Source organism: Homarus americanus, unplaced genomic scaffold, assembly GCF_018991925.1.
Source record: "Homarus americanus isolate GMGI-L3 unplaced genomic scaffold, GMGI_Hamer_2.0 scaffold58837, whole genome shotgun sequence".
NCBI classification, from domain to species: Eukaryota; Metazoa; Arthropoda; class Malacostraca; order Decapoda; family Nephropidae; genus Homarus; species Homarus americanus.
In genome coordinates, this window is record NW_024719533.1 from 352,308 (window position 1) to 377,259 (window position 24,952).

The window sequence follows — 24,952 nt, forward strand, 5'->3', positions numbered from 1 at the left end:
TAACTTTAGATTAGGTTAGGTTAGTTTAGATTTAAGCTAGGTTTAGGTTGGTTAGATTTAGGGTTGGTTAAACGGTTAAATTAAGTTGGAATAGACTATAGGTTAGGTTAGGATTAAGTTATGTGACTTTGTCTGATGAGAATGTGTTTTATATATATATATATATATATATATATATATATATATATATATATATATATATATATATATATATATATATATATATATATATATATACTGTGTGTGTGTAATAAAGTAGTTTAAGATATCAGAGTGGTAGGGAACGACCTTGATGAACAGTTAAGGAAAAATAATCACGATTTTCCCAGAGCGATTACGGTTTTTTAGAAGTTAGATAGGTCAGGGATGATAGTGTACACACACACACACACACACACACACGTCACATGACTAAGCTAAGCAAAAAGGAAATAGAGGCAGCGAGACTCGCACGACAGCCTCAACTTAGTGAGGTAATGTGGGAAGGTGAGGAAGGAGAGGAGAGGGAGGGAGGGAAGATATGGGAAGGTGAGGAAGACAAAGAGGAGGAAGGCAAAGTAGTGAAGGATGAAGAGATAGTAGTTGTCATGTTCACCCTCCCAAGTCCATCAGTGTTAGAACACACACACACACACACACACACACACACACACACACACACACACATACACACACACACACGACGATCACCCAGCGATTGTAAGATGTCGGAATTATTCATAGGAGTCATCTTCGTTGTGCCTCTCCGACCCTGGCGCTTATCTGCCCTAGGCGTGTAGTCGATCGATCACCTTCGGGAGGTTTTGGCTCCATTTGAGTGGTAGTACTTCTCCAGGAGTCGCAGATGGAGGTGATGGTATTCCAGCTACTATTGTCGATGAGGTAGTTTTATTGGTTCGTCTTATGTGTATCATCGTGAGCTACCTCTTCCAACCCCCGTCAACACCATGTTTGTCAAATGTCTCTGAGAGTAGCTGCCTTGGTAGTCGCCTGCCGTACGTGAAGGTAAACATGGTCAGCCCAACGTAACTCGAGGTGTACTCTTCCTATAGACCATGACGTAAATAAGCCTGGATAATGACAGATGCTCCTACAGTTGGTGTCAGCGACGCTAGCGAGGATACAGACGTTTATCCTCCTTTCTTCCCAGAGGATTTAGAAAGAACAGAGACAGAGTTGATAAAAGTTCTCAGATAGCTTGAGAAGTTGCCTACAGGTGACCCACGTCTCGCTGTCCTACACCAGAGTAATGAGAACCACCAACACTTGTACACACACACACACACACACGTGTGTAAACATTAATCTGTATGTTCACTGTATGTTCCTTTACCTTTCTCTAACGAAGGCTTTTGTTAAACCACCAATGTATGTAATAAGTCATCTATGTCCAATGTATATTTTCAGCCTTCGGGCTGCAAACTTTTTCAATAAAAGTTTATTATTATTATTATTATTATTACACACAATATGACATGATTTTCTTCCTTGTCACATCTCAACTACCTGACCCACCAGAGGAAACACTCATTACCTCCAGTGTTTATGTGGCAAGTGTCAAGTAGTGAACCATATTGGCGGGTGTTCCAAGTCAATTTAATGAAGCAAAAATATCGGTTATTAATGATAGACCCACGATGTTATTTTTTATGTTATTATTGATGTTATTGATGCTATTATTGAGGAAGGGAAAGTAGTGAAGGATGAAGAGATAGTAGTTGTCATGTTTACCCTCCCAAGTCCATCAGTGTTAGAACACACACACACACACACACACACACACACACACACACACACACACACACCACCACCATCAGTAGTAGTTACACCTCGTCAGTAGCGTCGTGTTGCCTTGATAATCTCCTTTTATAATGCTGCGTCGCGTCCCTCCCATCACACGTCGCCTTGATCCCCGCCACTCACACGTATCCTGCAGGCTAACTACGACACACACACAAACAGCGGGGAACTACGACTCTTGTGTAACCCTGAGACCAACTACGACACACACACACAGCGGGGAACTACGACTCTTGTGTAACCCTGAGACCAACTACGACACACACACACAGCAGGGAACTAGGTGAGGGAAAACAATTACAACAGACCAAGCCAGGTGTGAAATTATATGCATCTTCTGTGTATATTGTTTGTATACCTGCGCTGTATACCTTGAGTGAATGCTTGGACTATACACATTGTTACTTTATATACCTGCAATGTCTATGTACACGTGGAATCAATGTGACCTCGTATAACAGATGTTTTTACTGAATATCTATCTATCTATCTATCTATCTATCTATCTATCGATCTAGTGGAGAGAAGCTAAATGCTCACACGAGAGAACTATTAAACGCTACAATTAAAGTAATAAAACAATGGTATGAATATCAAACAGTATATGCAAATTACACCGTGACCACCATGTAATTTCAAGTCATTAAAGCCACAAGCACATGAGGTTTATAATACTCTAGAGATAACATGTTGATATAGTGATAAGAAGTTGATATAGACAGACAGATTGATGCGATATATACAAAAACACTGCAGGTTTTTAAGTAATGGAGGTATACCCAAAATATATACAGTTGCGGACGAAATTCCTTAAACACATGTGGCAATATCTGGGACCTACACCTCTGGGTCAATTATGTGATTGGTGTAAATCTAACAATATTGTATTTTATCACATGTTACATCGGAACTACAAAATGGAAAAAAAAATACTCAATACAAAAAAAAATATATTAAATACGTTAAAATACCAAACTCTCTCACCCAATGATTCTCAAATCCGTACAGGGCAAAATAGAATCAACTTTGTATTCAGGTGTTATAACAGGGTAGGGGACACGTGTCTCAGCTCAAGATGCGAGAGAAGCATGGCGTATGATTGTTGTAGAAGCAGCTTAACCTTGGAGTAAAGGTGAAGCAATACCTTGATAGAATATATCATGGCATAATCAACCAAGGATAGTAAGCCAAATTCCTAAGCATTTTTTCAGGGTTACTTAACATAATCTTAACAACAACACTCGCTTTGACTTTTTATTACAAACCGGAACTAACATCTCAAGTGTCCCAGGTCTACAAGATTGATTAGTAGCCTCGACACCCTGGGCTACCGTAGTCTAAGACCATAACAACTTTAACCTGGGCTACCATAGTCTAAGACCATAACAACTTTAACCTGGGCTACCGTAGTCTAAGAAGGTAAGAACTCTGGCTAGGGTGACAGTCCTCAGGCTAAGAGAATTTAAATACTGGTCACACTGTTTCTTTATCATATATTTTAAAGTTTATTTTAGTCAGTACACCATAAACCACTGCCCCTAACTGACCTATAGGAACATACTACAGTAAGTACAACTTTTATCATACATGTTAGTGTAGAAAATACACGAAACAGTTACTAGTAAATAACAAGAATCCCCCCGTTCATTAGCCAGGTAGTACAATGTAACGTTACCATCATCAGAGATACCTCACTGTATACCTTGGAGATTATCAAACACTTAATGATATAATTACAGGTGTTACGGTAGATAATAACACACAATATGATAATTAAGGAAGTGACAGTAATTAACTCCCACTTGAAACTGATGTTCTAACCGTTCACTAATTCTTGCTTCGCTCTATATCATGTCAGAAGAGTATAACAGTTATCATCTTCCGGGATCAAGACAAATAAACAGACACTCGCCCTGTAATGTGACACAGTTGTAGCCTGAGGGGGTGTGTGTGACGATAAACGACCACACACCCACACACACACACACACACCCCCCCCCCACACACACACACACACACACACACCCACACACACTCACACACACACACACACACCGACTTGATAAACACTATTTTATTACCTCTATCTTACCTGATTAATCTGCCACCTAGTACGCTATCAGAATTTTTACCTGCAGTTCGCCAACACAAAACAAACTTATTCGTAACTATATAATATTTCATACATGCTTGAAAAAGAAATCAATAAAAATCCTCACACACGAACGCACACAAGTCCATTTTATTAACCAATTAGTAATGGTAATGATGATGAGGTGCTCATTAACCCAGACACCTGTATTAATATATTTTAGGGGTTTATTACAGGTGAGTTAATTTTTTTCTTGGGAATAAATGTTAAAATTAATTAACGATACAGTAACGTGAGATGGGAGTGTGTTGGAGGTGTTGGGGGAGATGGGAGGAGATGGAGGTGTTGGGGAGATGGGGGTGAGTTGGAGGTTTTGGGGGAGATGGGAGGAAAGGGAGGTTTTGGGGGAGATGGGAGGAGATGGAGGTGTTGGAAGTGTTGGGGGAGATGGAGGTGTTGGAGATAGGTGTTGGGTGTTGGGGAGATGGGAGGAGGGAGGTGGAGGTGTGGTGTTGGGGAGATGGGGAGATGGGGTGTTGGAGTGCTGGGGGAGAGGATAAAAATAAGAAAAAATAACTGTAATAGGGATGTGAGTGATACTCACTCTCTCTCTCTCTCTCTCCCCTTGCCCTTCTTTCCATCAAATCCCCCTTTGCCCAATTTCCTTCCCTCCTCCACCCATACCGCCTCTCCCTCCCTGCCCGCCCCCCTCACCATCACACCCTTCCTTCCTCCCTCATCTGGACACTTGTGGTCGCCCTCTTAAACTATTAATAACTTCAAATTGAACATTAATGAAGCCAACGCCGCTCCTTCCCTGCCCTCCATACAACACACACACACACACACATACATATACACACACGCACGCACGCACACACACACACACACACACACACACACACACACACACACACACACACACACACACACACACACACAGGAAGTGACATTCTCTTCTGGCAAGTTGCGTGTGAATTAGTATATTAGCATGCATGTGTGTGTGTGTGTATGTGTGTGTGTGTGTGTGTGTGTGTGCTTGCGCGTGTGTGTGTGTGTCTGTGTTTTAGAGAGTGAGAGAAAGACATGGACAGACAGACAGACAGACAGAGACAGACACACAGCACATACTAACATAATCTCTACCACACTTGCACGTCGCCTCGCCAGTGTTTACCGCCACCCATGATCGCTTAAACCACTAAACTGATTATAAGGAATAAACAAACTCATAAAGTGTAGTAGTCCTAGACCGTGTGTGTATATCAGTCTTGGTTAGTTTACTGATGGTGTTATATTTACTTACGTGTAGAAATTGTGTGTTGACTTTAGTTTACGTGTAGACAATTGTAGAGTATAGTTTACGTGTAGACAATTGGAGAGTTTAGTTTACGTGTAGACATTGTGAGTAGACTTTAGTTTACGTGTAGACAATTAGAGTTTAGTTTACGTGTAGACAATTAGAGTTTAGTTTACGTGTAGACATTGTGAGTAGACTTTAGTTTACGTGCAGAATGTTTATCGTTCCTGCACCTCATAGCCTAATGACACACAAAGCCACTCTCTCTCTCTCCTCTTGCTACTGCCCCCTTCCGTCCCCTGACCCTCCTCCCGTCCTGTCGTCAAGGTCATTCCCTGATGGATTATGTTAAGTCAGTTTAGTCTGGTTAGGTTAGGTAACGTTAGGTTGCACTAGGTTAGGTTTGGTTAGGTTAGGTTAGGTTAGGTTAGGTTAAGTTACACTAGGTTAGGTTAACTCAGTTTGGTGATAGTAAATGACGGGTATGTGACAGTAAATGACAGGTATGTGACAGTGACAGGTAAGTGACAGAGACAGGTATGTGATAGAGACAGGTATGTGATAGAGACAGGTATGTGATAGAGACAGGTATGTGATAGTATTGGTATAGTGTGGTAGCATGTGACTGACAGGAAATACAGGTATATACATCTTACATTTACTAACATGATCAATTTCTGGTTTTGACAGGTCAATGGCGGTCTAATGAGAGGCAGGTGACTAGAGCAGAACTACATCAAGGTAAACCACACTACTAACCCCGGCTAGTATACAAATTAACTGTGTATTAAGGTGTCACAGGTCCTGGGGTGGTAACTGTGTACTGTATATTAAAGTGACAAAGGTGATGAAGAAAGCAATACTATATCATAGGTTAATCATCTTCTCTATAAAACTGAACTTATTTTTGTTCCCTCTTTCACTTCCTTTTCCCCAACTCATATGGTTCCTACTTGTCCTGCGTCTCTCTTCCTTCCCTATAAGTGGCTCTCATAAACCTGGCATTGGATTCATACACACAGTATGTGTGTAGCGACGCCTCAGGAAGTAGCTGAGGTTGAATTGGGTAAAGAAGATGAACGCCTGAGTCCACTTTCCAACAGATTTCAACCTTACCTAACGCTAACCTAACCAAACCTAACGTAACGCTAACCCCATCTAACGATAACCTACCCAATCCTAAACTAACTTAACCTAACCTTACGCTAACCTAAACTAACCCTAACCTAACCTGACATAAGCTGGGGTGTCGTCCTTTAGGTGGTGAAGGTTGCGGCCGCAGCTAAACAATATTTGTGTCTTGGTGGCCGTGAAATTACCGACCACAGTGACTTGCTCGTGTTGCCCGCGGTGGTCTACCAGTACAAGGAGGAGGCTGTGTTCTGAAGGCTATCGTGTCCTCCACTACTATCACCACCATCATCATCTTCCCTATCTCTACCATCAACGTTATCACCATCACCACCATTATTACCACAACATCATTATCCCTACCACCATCATTATCATTACCACTACAATCACCACCGCCACCACTACTATAGCATCACCAACACTAGTACGCCACCACCACTACCACAACAATCACCACCGTCACCACCATTACCATCAAGCGTTACTGTGCTTGTATCTGTCGACAATCACTACACAGTCCCTCTCAAATACTAGGCTATCGCTTCATGTACAGGTTGATCAAAAAGTCCCTGTGCATCTGCATTCTGCTATAATTAATACGATATCTCTTTACCTTGTTCTACTTACAGTAATTGTAGTTATAACGAGGAACAATTATATCGAAAAGTTTCTGTGCATCTACAATAATTAGCAGTATATTTATTTACCTTGCTCTACATGCAGTATACGTAGCAGTAACAAAGAACAGCTATACTGTTATTTACTGAAGGTGCACAGCGACTTTTCGATCACTATTTTCAGAGATACATTTTCCGTACAGTGCACATGGCGTGTTCTATGAACCACACACGACTCACTTTCTATATCACAATTGAGGAACCTCTTCTGGGCTGTAGCTGACGTAGTGATGGTTTTATGAGCGGGTTCTCTGCCTCACGGGATACTCTTGTCATCGTCTCAGGGAAGAACACAGCGTCTGTCCTTGACTCTTCTATGATTTAGTCTATAACTATTTCAAAGTTTAGTTTACGAGTCTTCTTAGCGGTGAAGTTCTTTTGTTTAACTCCTCGGATATTTATTTTTAGCTCTAAGCTCACAGCAAATAGCTTTATGCCGTGTTAGTGAGGATTCATTAAAGTTTAATATAGTCTCTTCGATCACGTGTTGTAATAATAATACCCAGCACCTGAACGGCAGCTAACACAGTTGGCACACGTCTGTCGGGTCTCCCCCGCTCATTCATCTTCACACAGCCTCATCCTCGGGTTTATCACTGAAAATAATCCTCCTTGGGATTCGAATACCGCGGTGCAAATATTTTATTTTTGTACGCCTGTATATTAAGTAACACAACCTGTTTTTAAGTTAATATTTTATGTAACAGTTAACATAAATATATCTGCTTTAATATGACTAGATTTTAGTAAAAAAAAGTATCACTAAATAGAATGGGAACAAAGTAAAGTCCCTGCAGAACACCGCCAACCTCCTGCCCCTGGGCCATCATTATATCCAGTTATGTTACGTTGTCAAACCCTGCACGTTCCTCTACCCTCTACAGTCTTAGTCAGTTTGTCAGAAATCTTCCCTCATTGTAAACATCATACACACGTCTGGTCAGCTTTGAGAACATAACAATAATGCCTTGCCTGAAACGGGTCAAGTCAGGCCACGGTAAGTTAGATTTTCCACAACGATGTTCTCATCACACACGATAACGTAAGATGAAACATAACATATAACATCAAACGTGAAACATGAAAGTAGTAATTAACAGAATACCAAACACCTTATAAGATACCACATATTAACACTATATAACACACAAGGATACCAAATACCACGTGATATTACAAAGGGTACCAACAGCTGCCATCCGGAAACTATAGTGAAGATCTCAGGTCTCTTATTACGGTTTAGATATACACAAGTTCAGGTTCAGTGACGTCATTTACGGGGTTTTTTTCCGCTACGTGTATTTATCTACTGATGCTCATAAGTTATCTTACGTCACTGTCTCTAAATAACTGAAAAGGTAATCATTAATATTCAAGGACTCAGGCTGGGTGATGGGGTGGCAGCCGCGTTTTCTCAGCCGCACTGCACGCCCCTCCTGGACACTGACTCACTCACTAGTAATGTGCTTCTGACGGAGAAAACCTTTAAATATAATTTCGGAATATTTTCGTAAATTCAAGATGGCCACCAAGACCAGTGAGCCATCAATGTCTGTGGAATAAGGATGAATTAAGCTCTTCTGCTGATAACGAAGATTAGGTTTGCTTTGATCAGTTCAACATTTCTGAAGTTATGAACATTTTCACCTTGTGTCGAGTTCTTCATGAGGATAAAACTAATGAAACGACAAGTACAAGCACCGCGAATGATAAAGAAGCCATTATCAGCTGTTTAAATATACTCGTGTTACTATCCGTGGTGGGCGACGCAGATAACAGTACAACACCGTGTCAGTGGTGGACAGGGAAATGGTACAGTACAGTGTCACCTACCGCCAGGGGTTGTCTCCACACACCAGGTATGGCTAGGCTAACTGAGGCTGTGACAGGTCATTAGATAGGTTAGGTCGCGGAGGCCAAGGTCTTTTTTTTTTTTATGGAGATTAGCCCTGCCGGACACAGGTCACTGACCAACATCGGGGCCTGGGGGGCGAAAATGTAATAGTAATAGTAATAGTAATAATAATAATAATAATAATAATAATAATAATAATAATAATAATAATAATAAAAATAAATAATAGTCATAATAATTCATAAATAAAATTTATGATAAAACAAACAAAAATTAAATAATAAAATAATGATGATAATACAGTAACTGTAATAATAATAATATTAATAATAAAGAACTATAAATACAAAAATGAAAAAAAAGATCAAAAGTGAGAAACGATATATGTATGTTGTGTTGTCAATGGTAAGAGAAACAATTGAGACCCGCACTTGTGTGTAAATGAAGCAGAAAGTCAGATCAGCAACCTGGGACTTGGTCACATATGGCAGCAGGATCTACCATTAGACAACACATTATGCTTCCAATATCTTCCCAGACGGTAGTACCTCCCTACCTGCCTACTTCGCCGCTTGCCTACCTCAGGGTCCTTAGTTTGTCCCCCCCCCCCCTCTATTTCACCAACTGTGTATGTGTAATTATATCTCTTATAAGTTGTAATTTTTGATGGACTCGTGAAAGTACCGGTATTAAACTTGTTACGCACTTAATGACCTTAGTAGTTGAAGCGTAGTAATAACAGCATAAAGTCAAAATGTGTACCGTATATCTAACTTTATAACTGAGGAAAGAGGAGGAAGCTGAATGCAGTGCCAGCCATGCTATCTTCAGATTTCATTACGTTCATCTGTGAGGGTTTCCAGACCGCGAGGATGAACTGAACATTTACTGTATTAATAAGCTTCACGGTGTTATGGTGGCCTCAGAAACACTAGCTATATCCTTTTAAGTTTGAGGAATATATAACACAGTTCTTCGGCCATCTTACTCTCCACTGGTCACCTTATGGCCAAACTAACTACAAAAATTGACATGGTCGATACAACATTAGGTGGAATTTCCATCGGCTATTTGTTTATTTTATTTTTGTTGTTCGGTTATTTCTTCTTCTCCTAACGGCCTATCCTCTTCCCCATCTGCCTAGCTGTACAGAGTTCGAGGTTAGGTTAGGTTAGGTTAGGTTAGGATATATTACATTACATTAGCTTAAGTTAGCTTGGGTTGGGTTGGGTCGGGCCGGGTTGGGTCGGTTTCTTCATAAGGCAAACAGACGGTGCCGTGTTATTAGTGGTGTTGAGGGCTGATCATCCATTAAGGTGATGTTGAGTGAGGTAAAACACAGGTACTGCTCGCCAACACCTCCCTCACTCCCTTCTCCTCCGTCTCTCATTCCCTCCTTCTTCCCTCCCTTTCTAACTCACTCCCTCTCTCTCACTCTATCCATTTCTCACTCTTCCTCCCTCTCTTCTTCCCTTCTTCACCCCTATGTCTCTCTACACACACACATACACATTCTCTCAGTTCTCTCTAGCAACTCAACTAACAAACTTACTTTCACGAACGTCTAGTCTCTCTCTCTCTCTCTCTCTCTCTCTCTCTCTCTCTCTCTCTCTCTCTACGTCGATTCAATCCGGGTCACTCAATTTTCTCACAATCCAATTCACTTCACAGTTGCCCTCTCTCGCCTCCCTTCATGTCAGACTGATATTTAAGGACTTTATTGTAAATGTCCTCCTCCTCTTCTCTTCCTCCCCCTCCTCTTCCTCCCTCTTCTCTTCCTCCCCCTCCTCTTCCTCTCTGGTATACTCACAATCCCTGTCCTGTTGTGTACCGTGGCTCATAGTGCTCGAGGAATGGTCTTATTTGTGATTCCTTGTTATACACACAGCTGGTCCTTCACCTACACCACACAACTACTCCTTCACTTCGATCATCCCTTTATTCCCTCTCCCTTTATTATGATTTTAGTGGCTCTTCTCCCTTCATCCTTTTTGCACACACACACACACACACACACACACACACACACACACACACACACACACACACACACACTTGAATGCGTTGGTTTGCGTGTTTGTTTCTATTCAAGTGAGTGTCCTTGTTTGGCTTCTTGCTTGTTTATGTGCATGTCCGTGAATGCATGAGTTTTTTGTTTGTATTTGTATGCATATTTAGGTTTGTGTGTGTGTGTGTGTGTGTGTGTGTGTGTGTGTGTGTGTGTGGTGTGACCAGGGTGGTGTTGGGAAGGGACGAGAGAGCTTCATATATATATATAAATATAGTGACCACGTGGACCAGCCTCCTATCTGCCACCTCTTGCCTCACCACACACACACACACACACACACACACACACACACACACACACACACACACACACACACACAGACACACACGTGCTGGTGCCAGGTTTGTTCATACACTCACAGATACACACACGTACTGATGCCAGGCTTTCTCATACACACACATACTGTATACACACGAAATTACTCATACACACAAGAAGTTACACATACCTACACATACAAGAAATTACACATACATACACACATCCTTATACACCTAAACAGACACATACAATTGCCACCTTTTTGTTGAGGCGGGGGGGCGTGAAAGATGTTTTGGGAGGTGTAATGTTACAAAGCCGCCCTCACACACACACACACAGTGATTGATTAACTCTCTTATTAACATTTCAGACTCCCGCATAGTGTAGTGGCCATGTGGTATACTATGAGTGTTCTGTTTGGCTCACACACCAGCTATACTCTCCTCCACTTACACTCCAAACACGCATATTTGATTTTCTCTCATTTGATCTGTCAGTGTTTTGGTCTCCCGCACCTCTACCAGTACCTACCTGTAGAAGGCGTGACTTAAGAACTTATAAACAACTTACAGACACCACAATACGTCATTTTTTAGATTATTATAGATCGAAGTATTAAATGTTGATGTAGATATGAGACAACAACACGTCAACGTCATCAAAGTAAACCTGCCAACACTTCTCTGAGTAGTGGATCAGGCTACACCCAGCTGACCTGATCTGCTCTGTATCACCTTTTATCTCATCTACACAGACCCCTATTGTGTAAAGTCATTCGTGAATTATGATCCTCAAAATGTCCCACATCAGTCACTGGTGTGGTAAACTAAACGCTTTGGGCATCTCACTACTGATGATGCAACACAACAAAATAATAATAAGAATTTCGCCACTATAGTTTAAAATTTCCCCATTCTGTCTGCTAGCGTACTGTACCTCCCTGCCCCCTCATCCCCTGACAGGAGTGAGAGCCACGCACGGAGGCTGTACAATCTCTGGGTTCAGCGCTCCGCCACACCCACTGACTTACCGGTAAAGCTGTACAGGAATGTCTCCCCTGAACTAAACTCCTCCTCCACCACCTACCAATGCTTCTCTCAGTCACACAAGACTTGATATGCCTCTCCAGTATTACATTTTGTTTTGGTTAAATTATCGTAGTGTTGGGAACTATTATGTTAAGAGGAAATAATTGTTATTGTTTATTTGACAATTCAATTTCACAACACTCACATCATGGTTTAGTGAAAATAAATATATCCGTTTTCTTCAATATAATATTTATAAAGTCCTCTATGCATTAAAAATAATAAAAATTTCTGGCAGTCACCGTAACAAGACAGGGTGCTCATTTGTAAAGTTCTTACACGTTGCTCCTGCACAGTGAACACCTGGAGCGAACAGGATGAACACGTGCTGCCAGAATTCGCGTGTTCCCTCCGTCTGATATATCTAACTCATTGTGCTAAGACAGTCACCTGTGGATCCTGCACTCTATGAGCTGTTTACCGTAAAGGATAAAAATAGTGACAAGTTACAACCCATGAGAGTTGCATTCAGACAGTACCTTGAGACGAGCAAACTACCACTAGTACACACAGACACTGACCACAGTTCGGTATCTGTAGGAGTCTCCTGTCAACAATGGCTGACAGGCAGATGACACCAGATATCACCAACACGACGCGTTTATGTTGTCACAAGCTTGTGTCTTAACTACCCAACTATAACTCATGGGTGGATGGCGATACCCGACGACCGGTGGCTAGGAAGACTTTTATTGCTGTTTTATTACCCACACTGACGAGGTCCATTGAGTACTGCTGTTACTGTGGTCTGTTCCTGTCTGTACGGTCACTCGGCTGTACGGCCACTCGGCTGTATCTGTCACTGTCTGTCTGATTTACAAAATTTATGCTTGACGTACAGTATATAATTATAATAACCACAACCCCGAGAGATACTTTTATTTTTTAGGGCCAAAATGTGAAATGTCACGGTCACAATACATCTAAGTTTCATTCAGTCATGTTGAAACCAGAAAGAAATAACCACAGCCTAACACAGCCTTCAGCCTCCATCCCCAATTTCAAAAGATCAAAAGTCAAACGAAAAACTCCAGCAGGTCCCAGAAATTTTACAAATTTAAAAAAATACGTGACAGTATATATATTTTTTTTTTCCACGACGGAAGAACCAAAAACTGTACACCATTCTTAATATAGATTGCAAAATAATATTGTCTTCTCTATGCTGTTGTTTATTCATTTATCTTAGTATGTCTCATTTATTTTGGACACGGGAATACCCTACATGTTGCTGGGTTAAAGGTCAGCAAAATACGGAGCCTTATGTTTGGTCTCTAGGTCATTCTCCCACACCCACACCCAGATGTCTCCCACACCCACACCTAGATGTCTCCCACACCCACACCCAGATGTCTCCCACATCCACACCTAGATGTCTCACACCCACACCCTCTCCCACACAACTAGATGTCTCCCACACCCACACCAGATGTCTCCCACCCACAACCCCACACTCCACACATATGTCTCCACACACCTCCACAACCAGATGTCACACCCACACCAGATGTCTCCCACACCCACCCCTCACACCACACCAGATGTCTCCCACAACCACACCTAGATGTCTCCCACACCCACACCTAGATGTCTCCCACACCTAGATGTCTCCCAAACCCAGATGTCTCCCACAACCACACCTACAGTAGATGTCTACCACACCCACACCCAGATGTCTCCCACACCCACACCCAGATGTCTCCCACACCCACACCTAGATGTCTCCCACACCCACACCTAGATGTCTCCCACACCCACACCTAAATGTCTCCCACTCCCACACTGGACACGGAGGCTGGAGGGTGGCTGTAATCCTCCGCAGATTTCAGTGTTACTAAATGATAAGATGGGTTTTATATCATGCACCAACCTAACCTAACCTAACCTAACCTTAACCAAATCTAACCTTACTGAGCCTAACTAACTTAACATAATTTAACCTAAACAAATCGAACATACTCTGACTTACCCCGACAACCCAATCAAGTCTAACCTCAGCTAAACTAACCTCACTTCACCTACCTTAACTAAACTAATGCGGCCTAACCTTACCGGGATAAGTTCTGTGATCTCTATTTCCTTCCTTCTTCGATCTCTCCTCCCCTGCTCCCTCTCTTCTCTCTAAAGAAACAACAATTATTTCCTTCCTATAATACTCCACATAATTAAAAAAAATGGCTTTAAAATATTTTACCAAATCAGAAAGACAATATCTATTTCTTCCCTCCAAAATTTCCCCACAATTGAAGTAATAACGCGGGTGTTTGTTGTGCCTTAGAGAGCGTGATGACGCAGACGCGGGTACTTGGCAGCAAGGGCCGGCGGCTCCTGCTGGTGCTGCTGCTAGTGAGTCTTCTGCTGGCCTCACATATCATCACCAACCACGCCCACCCAGGTGAGTCTCAACCTCTACCACACCTGTCCAGTTTGGTCTCACCTGAGACGCTCCCTGCCAACCGTCCAGCCACTCCTCGGCTCCATGATTACTCTAACAAACTTGTTCATCTGTGAATATCTGTGTTTAGGATTAAGTTTCGAGCTTCTGTTACTTGAAATTTTACTCTGGATGTTAGTTATCAGTACTTTTAAGTTTAACATAAGTTTTTAGCACATCTTGTTAACGTAGCTATGACTAATGTAACTTATGGTGTAATTCTTATTTGTGTCAATCTTTTTAATGTTTACAATATTGTTTGTAATTGGGTTCTAAATCTCTATTTCTTTTCGTCTTGGACTGGCAGAGCTGGAGGAGGTAAATGGGGAACTACCCAATACTTTCACGGACCCACGGGTGGCGGCAGTAGAGGTGAAAGGAGCGGAACCTGTCAACACCAGAGCAGCTAAATCAACCTCCACCTATATATCGCAACGCTTGGTAGTATAATGGAGTTTACTGTAAACACACGCCTGCCACAGTGGTTTATTTTTTCAACCTGCGCTAGGGCCGAAAAATGTGTACAGGTGCAAGGTCATCACATTTCCAGGTCAACGATGGCCACCCGCTGTGAGGTGAACATTCAGTGCGTCTCTGCCTATGAATGATATAATGGCTTCAGTCGCTTTCAGTTTTTCTTTCTTTACGCAACTGATCAAGACCAGTAAAATATAGTGTTTGATATGCGATGGTTATACTAAGAAAATTTAATTACGTCGAAGCGATGATTATGCGAAGATAAGGTGAAGTTAAAGGCGGTAATGATCCCTAACTCTATATTAATCCTGGTATGACAACATCTGGACACGGTGTATACGTGAAGGGATGGAAGCAGCATAAAAAGACGCACGTATCCAAAAATCACAATTAATCAAGATTAATTTACATAGGAAGATCTAACTATGCGTCACAGTAAGACATTAAGTAATGATAAATGTTACTTACATACCAACAAGTATATCAGTACACCGTTTTGCATAAATACCTCTCAAATCACAACAAAAAGTTTTAATGAGATAGAAAATTAAAACAAGAAGAATGGATGCGTGAAATTTTTGGAGCGTGAATATGTGGGATGCCATCTTGTGCTATATTAAATTTGTCAAGTCGTCTCCCGCCATACAAGATGGCCGTAACAAAGGGTGACACACAACTCTCATTTCCTGTCATTCACTCACTCTAGTTGCCGAGCCACACGTGTTCTGCTGTAACCGAGTGGAGGGGATATTTCAAGCTCGCAGCAGGTGACCTGGTCTACTGCCTTCATTAAGCAATGTTATTATTACAGATCTCTTCAGATCTTCACATTCCCTTAAATGACCAAATTAATTAATAGTTTGTAGTATCAAGTTGCTCTAATTCTCGCCTAGTTTACCTTCCAACAACTAACCTAATTTTCGCAAGTCTCTATAACACTTTTCCTACATTTACTAGGCTTACTATTAGCTTTGTTAAGTCTTCATTTTATCGTTCCTACTTCTCCCAGATATTTTATTATTGTGATATTTATTCCGCACCATTAATTTAATTGGTTTCTACTACAGTGTAACCCTTGCCAGGTGGCCTAATGTGTTTATTTATACCAACGTTTGTACCGATCTCTTGGCGCTTCTCTTTAATGTTTAAACCCCTCTGATGGACTCTGTTCGATCGACATTTAAAACACGAAAGTTGACCAAAGATTGAGGTGTGTTTCGTCTATGTCAACATTTAATCTTTCACAACATAAAGAGTTTATTCCTAGCAGTTAACAAGGTATATCTGTAGAACACTAATGTTGTCCACATTCTTCCCAGAGAAGTTTTGGTTCCGAGTGGCTAACACATCGACCCACACCACGGCGCGCGCTCCAATGTTTATAGTTTTTCACATTTTTGTCTCAGGTTCTTGATCACTGTTGGTAGTTTCTAATTTTGCCTTGTGAATTTTTTATGTTTGCCGCCATCAGCAGACGGTATATAAAGTGTTTCCTTCGATAGTCAGTCCGCTCAATTCTCGTGGTGTGCGTCTGTCCGACATTTTTTTACTTAAGTTGGACATATATATATAAAAAAAAATCTAGTCCTCCTTTTACTGTGTTAATCGTGTGTGACGGCCCCTCCACGTTATAATACTTACCCTCGACTTTCATCTGTCACACAGTTACTACGGAGGTGCAAACAACACTCATTTAACCTCCGGGAACACAATCTCTTCACCACTCTATATACCAACACCTTTACTCTGACACCCAGTTACGAGTCGTGTTGCCCGAGCGCTCCCCGTCTATAGGGGATCCCTGTTGGGGAACGTCACGTGCTAACTCCCCTAGTAACAGGTTCCCTCTAATTGCCCGCGAGTAAGATTTTCTCAGTAACGGATCAACTACTTTATTGAGAGTTTACACCAGAAATGCTCGCCTCGTAAGACCGATGCGCGTTTTTTGTTATATATTTTTTCAAGAGAAATTATAAAAGGTTAAAGTTAGCCCACTTATGTCGAAGATATCGAGGTGAGATAAAATTTATGTAATTAGGTATAAATTGTTTATATTACTGTACCTATCAGCCACTACAATTACCAAGTGATTTAGAAGTTATCGCTGTTTCGTATTTTCCTTTGATAAAGTAAATAGCTTTTCTACGTTTGCGGTATGTAAATTATAAGAAATAAAGGCGAGACTCAACCTGCCTAATATGCACTTCCTTCCTGTTTTGGCTTCGCCTGAACCCCCTGTAGGAGTGAGATATTAATAGACGAACTGTCAAGTGACTGCAACCACACGCTCACCCAGCCTGTGATGATGGAATGTCTTCTAAACTGTATTAATTTTATGTATTTGTAATGTATTTTCAGAATTAAAATTACATAGCACTGTACTGTATATGTATATAGATTGCATAATGGTGATCTCCATCATGGTAATAACGTTTTACTGGGAGATACAGTTAAGATCCTCAGCAATAAGGAACACACGTGGTACTAATATTCCTCTTGACAACAGAATTAAAGATAAATACTATGAACACATTAGAAGTGTAATTTGTTATTCTCAATTATCGTAGTAACTGACATAATCTGACTTAATAATATGTCTATAAGATATAAAAACACTCACATTAATGTGAACATGACCAAGGCGTTGACTTAAGTGAGGCTGTGTAACGTGAGACTCAGGGCGCCTTGCTCCATTCTCCTTACCATACGAGGCTAACTGACGCAAACACAGCAACAGTTTCACCATGACTCGAGAGGTTACCTGTAGGTCATCATTTTCGCCGTTATTCACCATAACCGATGTCCCGAATAAAAAGAACGTCAACATTTTTTAATGCCAAATTTTAGGTCAAAATACATAAATTCAAGGGTAAAATGGTGCCGTCGGATGATAAACCCTAAAATCATTTAAAACCCCAAATTCACTTTGTTTGAACATTTATTTGGAAAAAGCGGTTCTTCCTGACACTGTCGATGGACATTGTATACAACGGTCTCTGTGTGGTAGATAGTTTTACCATTGTGTACAAAATGCATTTTAAAAGCGCTTTGGCAGGCAGTTTGTTGGGCATAATAATAATAATAATAATAATAATAATAATAATAATAATAATAATAATAACAATAATAATAATAATAATAAAAATGTAATTGATATATAATGTGCATCAAATTCACGTCTTTTTATGAGTTTGACATCCATGGCTTAATCCTCTATATGCCTTCTTCCCATCTCAAAAAAAACTTGTCAACATTAAGGTATAACATAACTGTCCCGCCGTGTAAACGTTTCCTCCACTACCTGACAGGGGAGGGAGATGGAGATAAAACAGAAGCTGCTCTCCAAGTTCGAAGAGCTGGACGCCAAGGAGCTACAACACGTGCTGCAGCTCCTGGAGTCCACCCGTAACCCAAGAGCAGTCCAGGCCACCAGGATAGACCACGCCCTTCAGTCTCTCAAGGTCAGCACCCACATAGTGTCCTATGAGGGGGGGGGGGGGAGCAAGTTGGTGACATCTTGGTGGAGATTAAGAGTAGGGTGGAGTGGGTGGGGTAGAAGTGAATAACAGGACAAAATGAAAACAAAATACAAACTCAAAATCCCAAAATGGACGTAATTTCAACGGTTATATCACAAAATACAACGAAACCCAAAACATATAAGACAACTTATACAATTCACAGCTTTAGAAAACGAAATGACATTACAGAATCACAAAACAACACAGTTGCTTATAATAGGTGAGATAGTCTACGAACCCGAGACCGTGTGTATTTTCAAGTCTTTTCCTTGATCAGGTTTCCCTGATGACAACTAACAAGACAGCTAAGCCTGTCACATATGCCCTCGCTAGTTATAGCTTTGAAAAACTTTCTCACAGCTGGCGATGTTAACCCACTCGGAGGCCATGTGAAATGAAAATTGACATTTGTTTATCTTGATGACAAGTCACATAGCATGGCGTGACGTCAGAGCGAGATAACCTATACTGTTAAAGTAAATGATACGGCAAATAATGGTAAATATGTTAGTGGACGCAGATTGTGCGCAATCGAAGATCACTAAATAATTCACTAAAATTATAATCAAACACTTTTTATACAAAAATATTAATATACAATGTCTACTCACCATATGCAGCGATGTAGACTGCAGAATGATTAATAGGCGAGTTTTCCATCATGTTGGGTTTTGGAACATCTCTTTGGGGAGCTAACACAAGCCACTTGTGAAACAGAGAACTGGAAGGTTGTACCTGGACAAACCATATACGCTTTTATAAGTTTGTTTCAGCTTCTGTCAAATGCACACACAAAACTATTTGGTTGGGTAATTATTATTAGCAGTGGGTGACGCACTGTCATGTCTTACTTCAGGTCGTGGGTGAATTCTTTCCTCACTTGGCAGACTGAGTGATCAAGACAACTACCAGCTTAAGAAAAGTCAGCGTATACAGGAAGTGTTTTATTGTCACCCTGTACCGTGTGTAATCACTGATTTTTCATCTGTTAGTTTAGCACTAAGATAATTAGTTTTCTTGTAACTGAGAAGGCATTTAGGATCACTCATAATCATTGATAAACGAAGCTTCTCTAAATAATGTGGTTTCCAACGTTGATCACTTAAGTCTGTAACAACAACCAGTTTGTTATATTTTCGAATAAGAATATATCAATTGTTTTCGCCAACCTACAATGTTTATTTTCAACTATATTTGTTATGTACTTAATAGTCAATCGTAATTTTTCGTTAATATTTCCATTTCACAAACATTAAGTTGTCTTTTCTAGCATACACTACAAAACTGTCTAGAATTCTAGTGTTAATTCACTACAGATGTTGGTGGTCCTCTGCCTTTACGTTTTGTCTCGGTCAAAGTAGTTTTCTGTAAGGCCAGCAAGTACAAGGTTTTGTCACGAAATAGTTTATCATAACACCAGGCAAAATTCCAAGTGTGCCCGAATAAGTCTTCACTACTTAAGGCATTTGACGAAAAGTTTCCTTCAAAATATTTCACATTTAATTTTATGCAAATCCTAAATGGCAACTTTCCCTTGTACAAGAAAAGTTTTTCATTCACTGATATATTGTCACCTGCATCAATCAAAGCTTCAAACTTTCCTTGTAAAATCTCACATGTCTCCGGGTTAGCAGCCTTTGTTATCACAAGAATGAACACGAGAATTTGCACTTTTCATTATTCTTATATCACTGCTATTCATCAATTTTTCAGATTCATTGCTACCGTATGAGGGAACATATTCACCATTACTAGAGAACAAAGTGAATGTTACTGAAATATTAAAAAAAATGAGAAATAAGCTCCGAAACACGCACACGGGTGGACACAAGCAGCGTTTTAGTAATGAGTGGCGGCTCCTCCTTCGCGTCGCCCCACACCACATACCTCATGACCTATTTGGCCGTTGTTGATTGGCTGCCTTAATTGTCTTGTTATAGGTGGGCGGGGCTTAAGGGAATAAGAAGCTTAGATATTTTAATTGGTAAAATCACCATAGAAATTCATATTAAATCAGCATGTGTACATAGACATTGCTGGTATACAACCAATGTACTTATTTTCTTTTTATTTCATATAGGGAATGAAGGATTGCTGCTCTTTCTAAATATATTTGTGCTTCATCAACTAAGGTCTGTAAAAACGAACCGTTACTCAGAGGAGATCGAAACAGTAAATAACAAATGTTAAAGATGCTATTTGTTATTATCACCGTTCACGTAAGCTGATGTTAACGTTATAATGCATTACTCCGCTTTAACAGTTAAATTCTTTCAATGCGTATACCAGATAAACCATTACAAAAGTCATCAACAATTGAAAATTATGATTTCACTGTTCTTTCAAGTTACAACATTTATTTTGGAAAATAAATGCAATATATGACTACCGTATTGTCCATCTGCTTCGTGGTCACCTTGTTGTGATGTAATGTAGTAGATGGAAATGTTGCCTCAACATTAGAAGCTGTCACACTGTAGTCTGTCGAGGGAGAACCTGAGCCATCTCACAAAACAGTATCAACATGTTGACCTCTCTATAGATCTCCAGTCCTACGTTTTGCCGCTGCTTACCTGACTACCTAACTCTAAATACCCATTTAGGTTTTTTTTTTGGGGGGGGGGGATTAGCCCACCAGGGCACAAGTCAATGAACCACATCAGGGCCTGATGACGAAAATAAAATAATAATAATTAATAATAATTAATAAAAATTAATAAGAAAAGTTATAACAAATATTAAATAAAAATATAATATAATAATAATGATGATAATTATTATTATAAAAATAATAATAATAATAATAATAATAATAATAAAGGGCCATACATAAATACAAAAATTAAAAAAAAAATCAATACTGCAGTGAGAAACAATATACATGTACGGTATGTATGTTGTGTTGTCAAGTAAGAGAAACAATTGAGACCCTGCAATTGTGTGTAAATGAGGCAGAAAGTCAGATCAGCAACCTGGGACTTGGTCACAATTTTGTGATGCCATATGGCAGCAGGGTCCACCATTAGACAATACATTATGCTTCCCAGGCAGTAGTACCTCCCTGTTTGATAGCTTCCTATTACCTACTACCTACTAAAAAGGAGTGGCGTTGGTCACTGTAATGTCAGTCAGAATAACAGTCTGCTGTATGATTATTGTGGCACTTCTGTGTTAAACTAGAGTGACATTAATCTTCAGGTTATCGGAAGTTTGCACATTTGACTACGTTTATCCCTGAACCCACAGCGAGTGCTCGAGGTTCACATGCTAGAGGTTCAGGCACCAAAATATCCTCTCATCATCAGCATATGGGTTTACTTCTACAGCGCTCGCCTCCTGTTCTATGGGTCGTTAGTTTGATTCCCGGGCACTCCCAGTTCACCCAGCAGTAAATGGGTACTTAGGTCAACAACTTGGGGAATTTAATGCAGTCGAGTACAGTACCGGGCATACTGTCTCCTTGTGTACCGAAGGCTTATTTTACAGTGTGCTGTATCCACACTGTCCCTAACGAACAGTCACGCCTATGTGATCCACTTTCACTTTTCTTTTCACTTCCATTCACCATCGTGCGTCAGGTGCTCGGAGCCTCGTTCATAACACTTTCCCAGCAGGTGTATCAGCCGTGCTTCACGATTTGATTGTATAATGCTGACAATAAATAAAGTAAAAAAACAGTCGTCATCATAGGATCTGACAGCCAGACTCTCTCCTGGCTGTCACAACCATGGCCAAATCTCGGTCACACTTACAATAAGACATCATAAAAACACTCAGGTATACACACGTTTACCTTGGCGACACCTGACATTCATACACAACAGTTCACTCTCCATGATTCCATAAAAAAATTGATGTATTAAAAAAATCGTGAAATATACAATGTTTTCTTTGTTAATATATTTATTGACCCACGTATGTAAACATTAATATAATTTATGGTTTTTTTTCGTTCTTTTATATGTACATAAATATATATGGTTGATCAGGTGACCTTACTGGAGGAGATCAGTGGGAAGAAGTACTCGGACATCTCCAAGGCTGTTATCCATGCCCAGACCATAACCTCACAGCCCAGACCTGCTCCGCTCAAGGTAAACCTCCATCTTCTTCTCTTTCTTTCTCTCCCTCTTTATGTATTTACAGTATATTATATTATATTCTCGCTGGAAGGTTTAGTTCAGGTGATTGACTGGTAAAAGATCCACCGAGTTGTATGCCACCATCCTCCCTTCCTTCTCACTGCCAAGCACGTACCGTATGTAACCCTTGATCGTAAATAATAATTACACCAATCAATAACATTTAAAACCAGTCAGGATAACAATGAAGACTACAGAACTGTCATCATCGTGTTAAAGACAACTACTAAACTCTTCCTCCTCCTGCAGAAGGTGAAGGTATGCTAGGTGGTAACTGCTCCCTCTGCCTCTCCATCTTTTCTTCTATACTCCCTCGCGCCGCTTCACTCACCTCTTGATGAGCTTCTGGTTGATCTCTCATTGCCTCACTCCACCTGTGCTGTTCGTTTGTGATACCTACAATACCTTTTACTATCTCCAGGAGCATTCTTTAATGCTTCTAATTCACTTTCCGGTGTAGCAGGTGGTATACCGGTATGTCTTCACCAGTATACAGTATGTAGCTGACATGTACCGGTAAAGCCTTGATCCTTTCCTGGTGCTAAATCCCTCTCTCAATGCTTGCAGAGGTGTAAACTATTTCTGTATGCTTGCAGAGGTATTCATAAAAGGTGTAAACTATTTCTGTATGCTTGCAGAGGTATTCATAAAAGGTGTAAACTATTTCTGTATGCTTGCTGAGGTATTCATAAAAGGTGTAAACTATTTCTCGATGTTTGCAGAGGTATTCATAAAAGGTATAAACTATTTCTCGATGCTTGCTGAGGTATTCATAAAAGGTATAAACTATTTCTCGATGTTTGCAGAGGTATTCATAAAAGGTATAAACTATTTCTCGATGCTTGCTGAGGTATTCATATTATAAACTATTTCTCGATGTTTGCAGAGGTATTCATAAAAGGTGTAAACTATTTCTGTATGCTTGCTGAGGTATTCATAAAAGGTGTAAACTATTTCTGTATGCTTGCTGAGGTATTCATAAAAGGTATAAACTATTTCTGTATGCTTGCTGAGGTATTCATAAAAGGTGTAAACTATTTCTGTATGCTTGCTGAGGTATTCATAAAAGGTGTAAACTATTTCTGTATGCTTGCTGAGGTATTCATAAAAGGTGTAAACTATTTCTGTATGCTTGCTGAGGTATTCATAAAAGGTGTAAACTATTTCTGTATGCTTGCTGAGGTATTCATAAAAGGTATAAACTATTTCTCGATGTTTGCAGAGATATTCATAAAAGGTGTAAACTATTTCTCGATGCTTGCAGAGGTATTCATAAAAGGTGTAAACTATTTCTCGATGTTTGCAGAGGTATTCATAAAAGGTATAAACTATTTCTCGATGTTTGCAGAGGTATTCATAAAAGGTGTAAACTATTTCTCGATGCTTGCAGAGGTATTCATAAAAGGTGTAAACTATTTCTCGATGCTTGCAGAGGTATTCATAAAAGGTGTAAACTATTTCTTACTGCTTGTGGAGGCATTTAAATAAAATTTAATCTATATCTTGGTTCTGTACTTGTAGAGGCATGCATTTACGATGGTACAGTAATGTTCTGGTGCTTGTAGTTTGCATGCTGGTACCGTTCTGATCCCTTCACCTTTCTATTATTTCTTGATCTTACTAACTACACTTCCCACTATCTCCAGTTTGTGCTTTCCACGATGGCTCAGGTTGTGATAGCGACGACGTGGCGCTCTGGGTCGACTTTCCTGGAGGAGCTGTTAGCCTCGTACCCGGCCGTCTACAACCACTACGAGCCACTTATGCAGTTCGGCCTCCGTCGGATCAGAGAGGGACTTCCGGGCGCTGCCGAAGCACAAGAAACTGTCCACGATCTTTTGTCCTGCAAGTAAGTGTGATGACTGTGCTCGTACTTATTCTTAACGTCTTGAGTACGATGAGTCAACTAAACCCCGTGAGTGAGTACCATGTCATCATACATCCTACACAAGAGATTGTATTAATACTTTAAAGAGTTAATGTATCGTCCTCACAGGGTTAAGAGGCTGTTGTACCTTTCTTTTCAATACTCCAGCTAGATATAAATCATAATTTGCTTACAGTCCTGTGTCCTTTTCTCTCGTTGTCTTTCAAATT

General features: G+C 40.4%; 1 protein-coding gene across 5 annotated transcripts in view; it reads left to right on the plus strand.

Moving 5' to 3' along the window:
- The window catches only part of LOC121860088 (carbohydrate sulfotransferase 1-like), a 49,267-nt gene that overhangs the window by 20,166 nt on the left and 4,149 nt on the right, over positions 1 to 24,952 (plus strand). For 3 of the 5 annotated variants that reach the window (XM_042357115.1, XM_042357116.1, XM_042357113.1), the window contains 6 exons: positions 5,883 to 5,933; positions 14,560 to 14,676; positions 15,023 to 15,156; positions 18,501 to 18,653; positions 22,703 to 22,807; positions 24,502 to 24,704. In XM_042357115.1, the coding sequence (XP_042213049.1) occupies positions 14,568 to 14,676; positions 15,023 to 15,156; positions 18,501 to 18,653; positions 22,703 to 22,807; positions 24,502 to 24,704 (704 nt within the window). In that variant the 5' untranslated portion in view covers positions 5,883 to 5,933; positions 14,560 to 14,567. The remainder of the gene's footprint in view (positions 1 to 5,882; positions 5,934 to 14,559; positions 14,677 to 15,022; positions 15,157 to 18,500; positions 18,654 to 22,702; positions 22,808 to 24,501; positions 24,705 to 24,952) is intronic. The other 2 variants (XM_042357114.1, XM_042357117.1) reach the window with 2 other exon arrangements.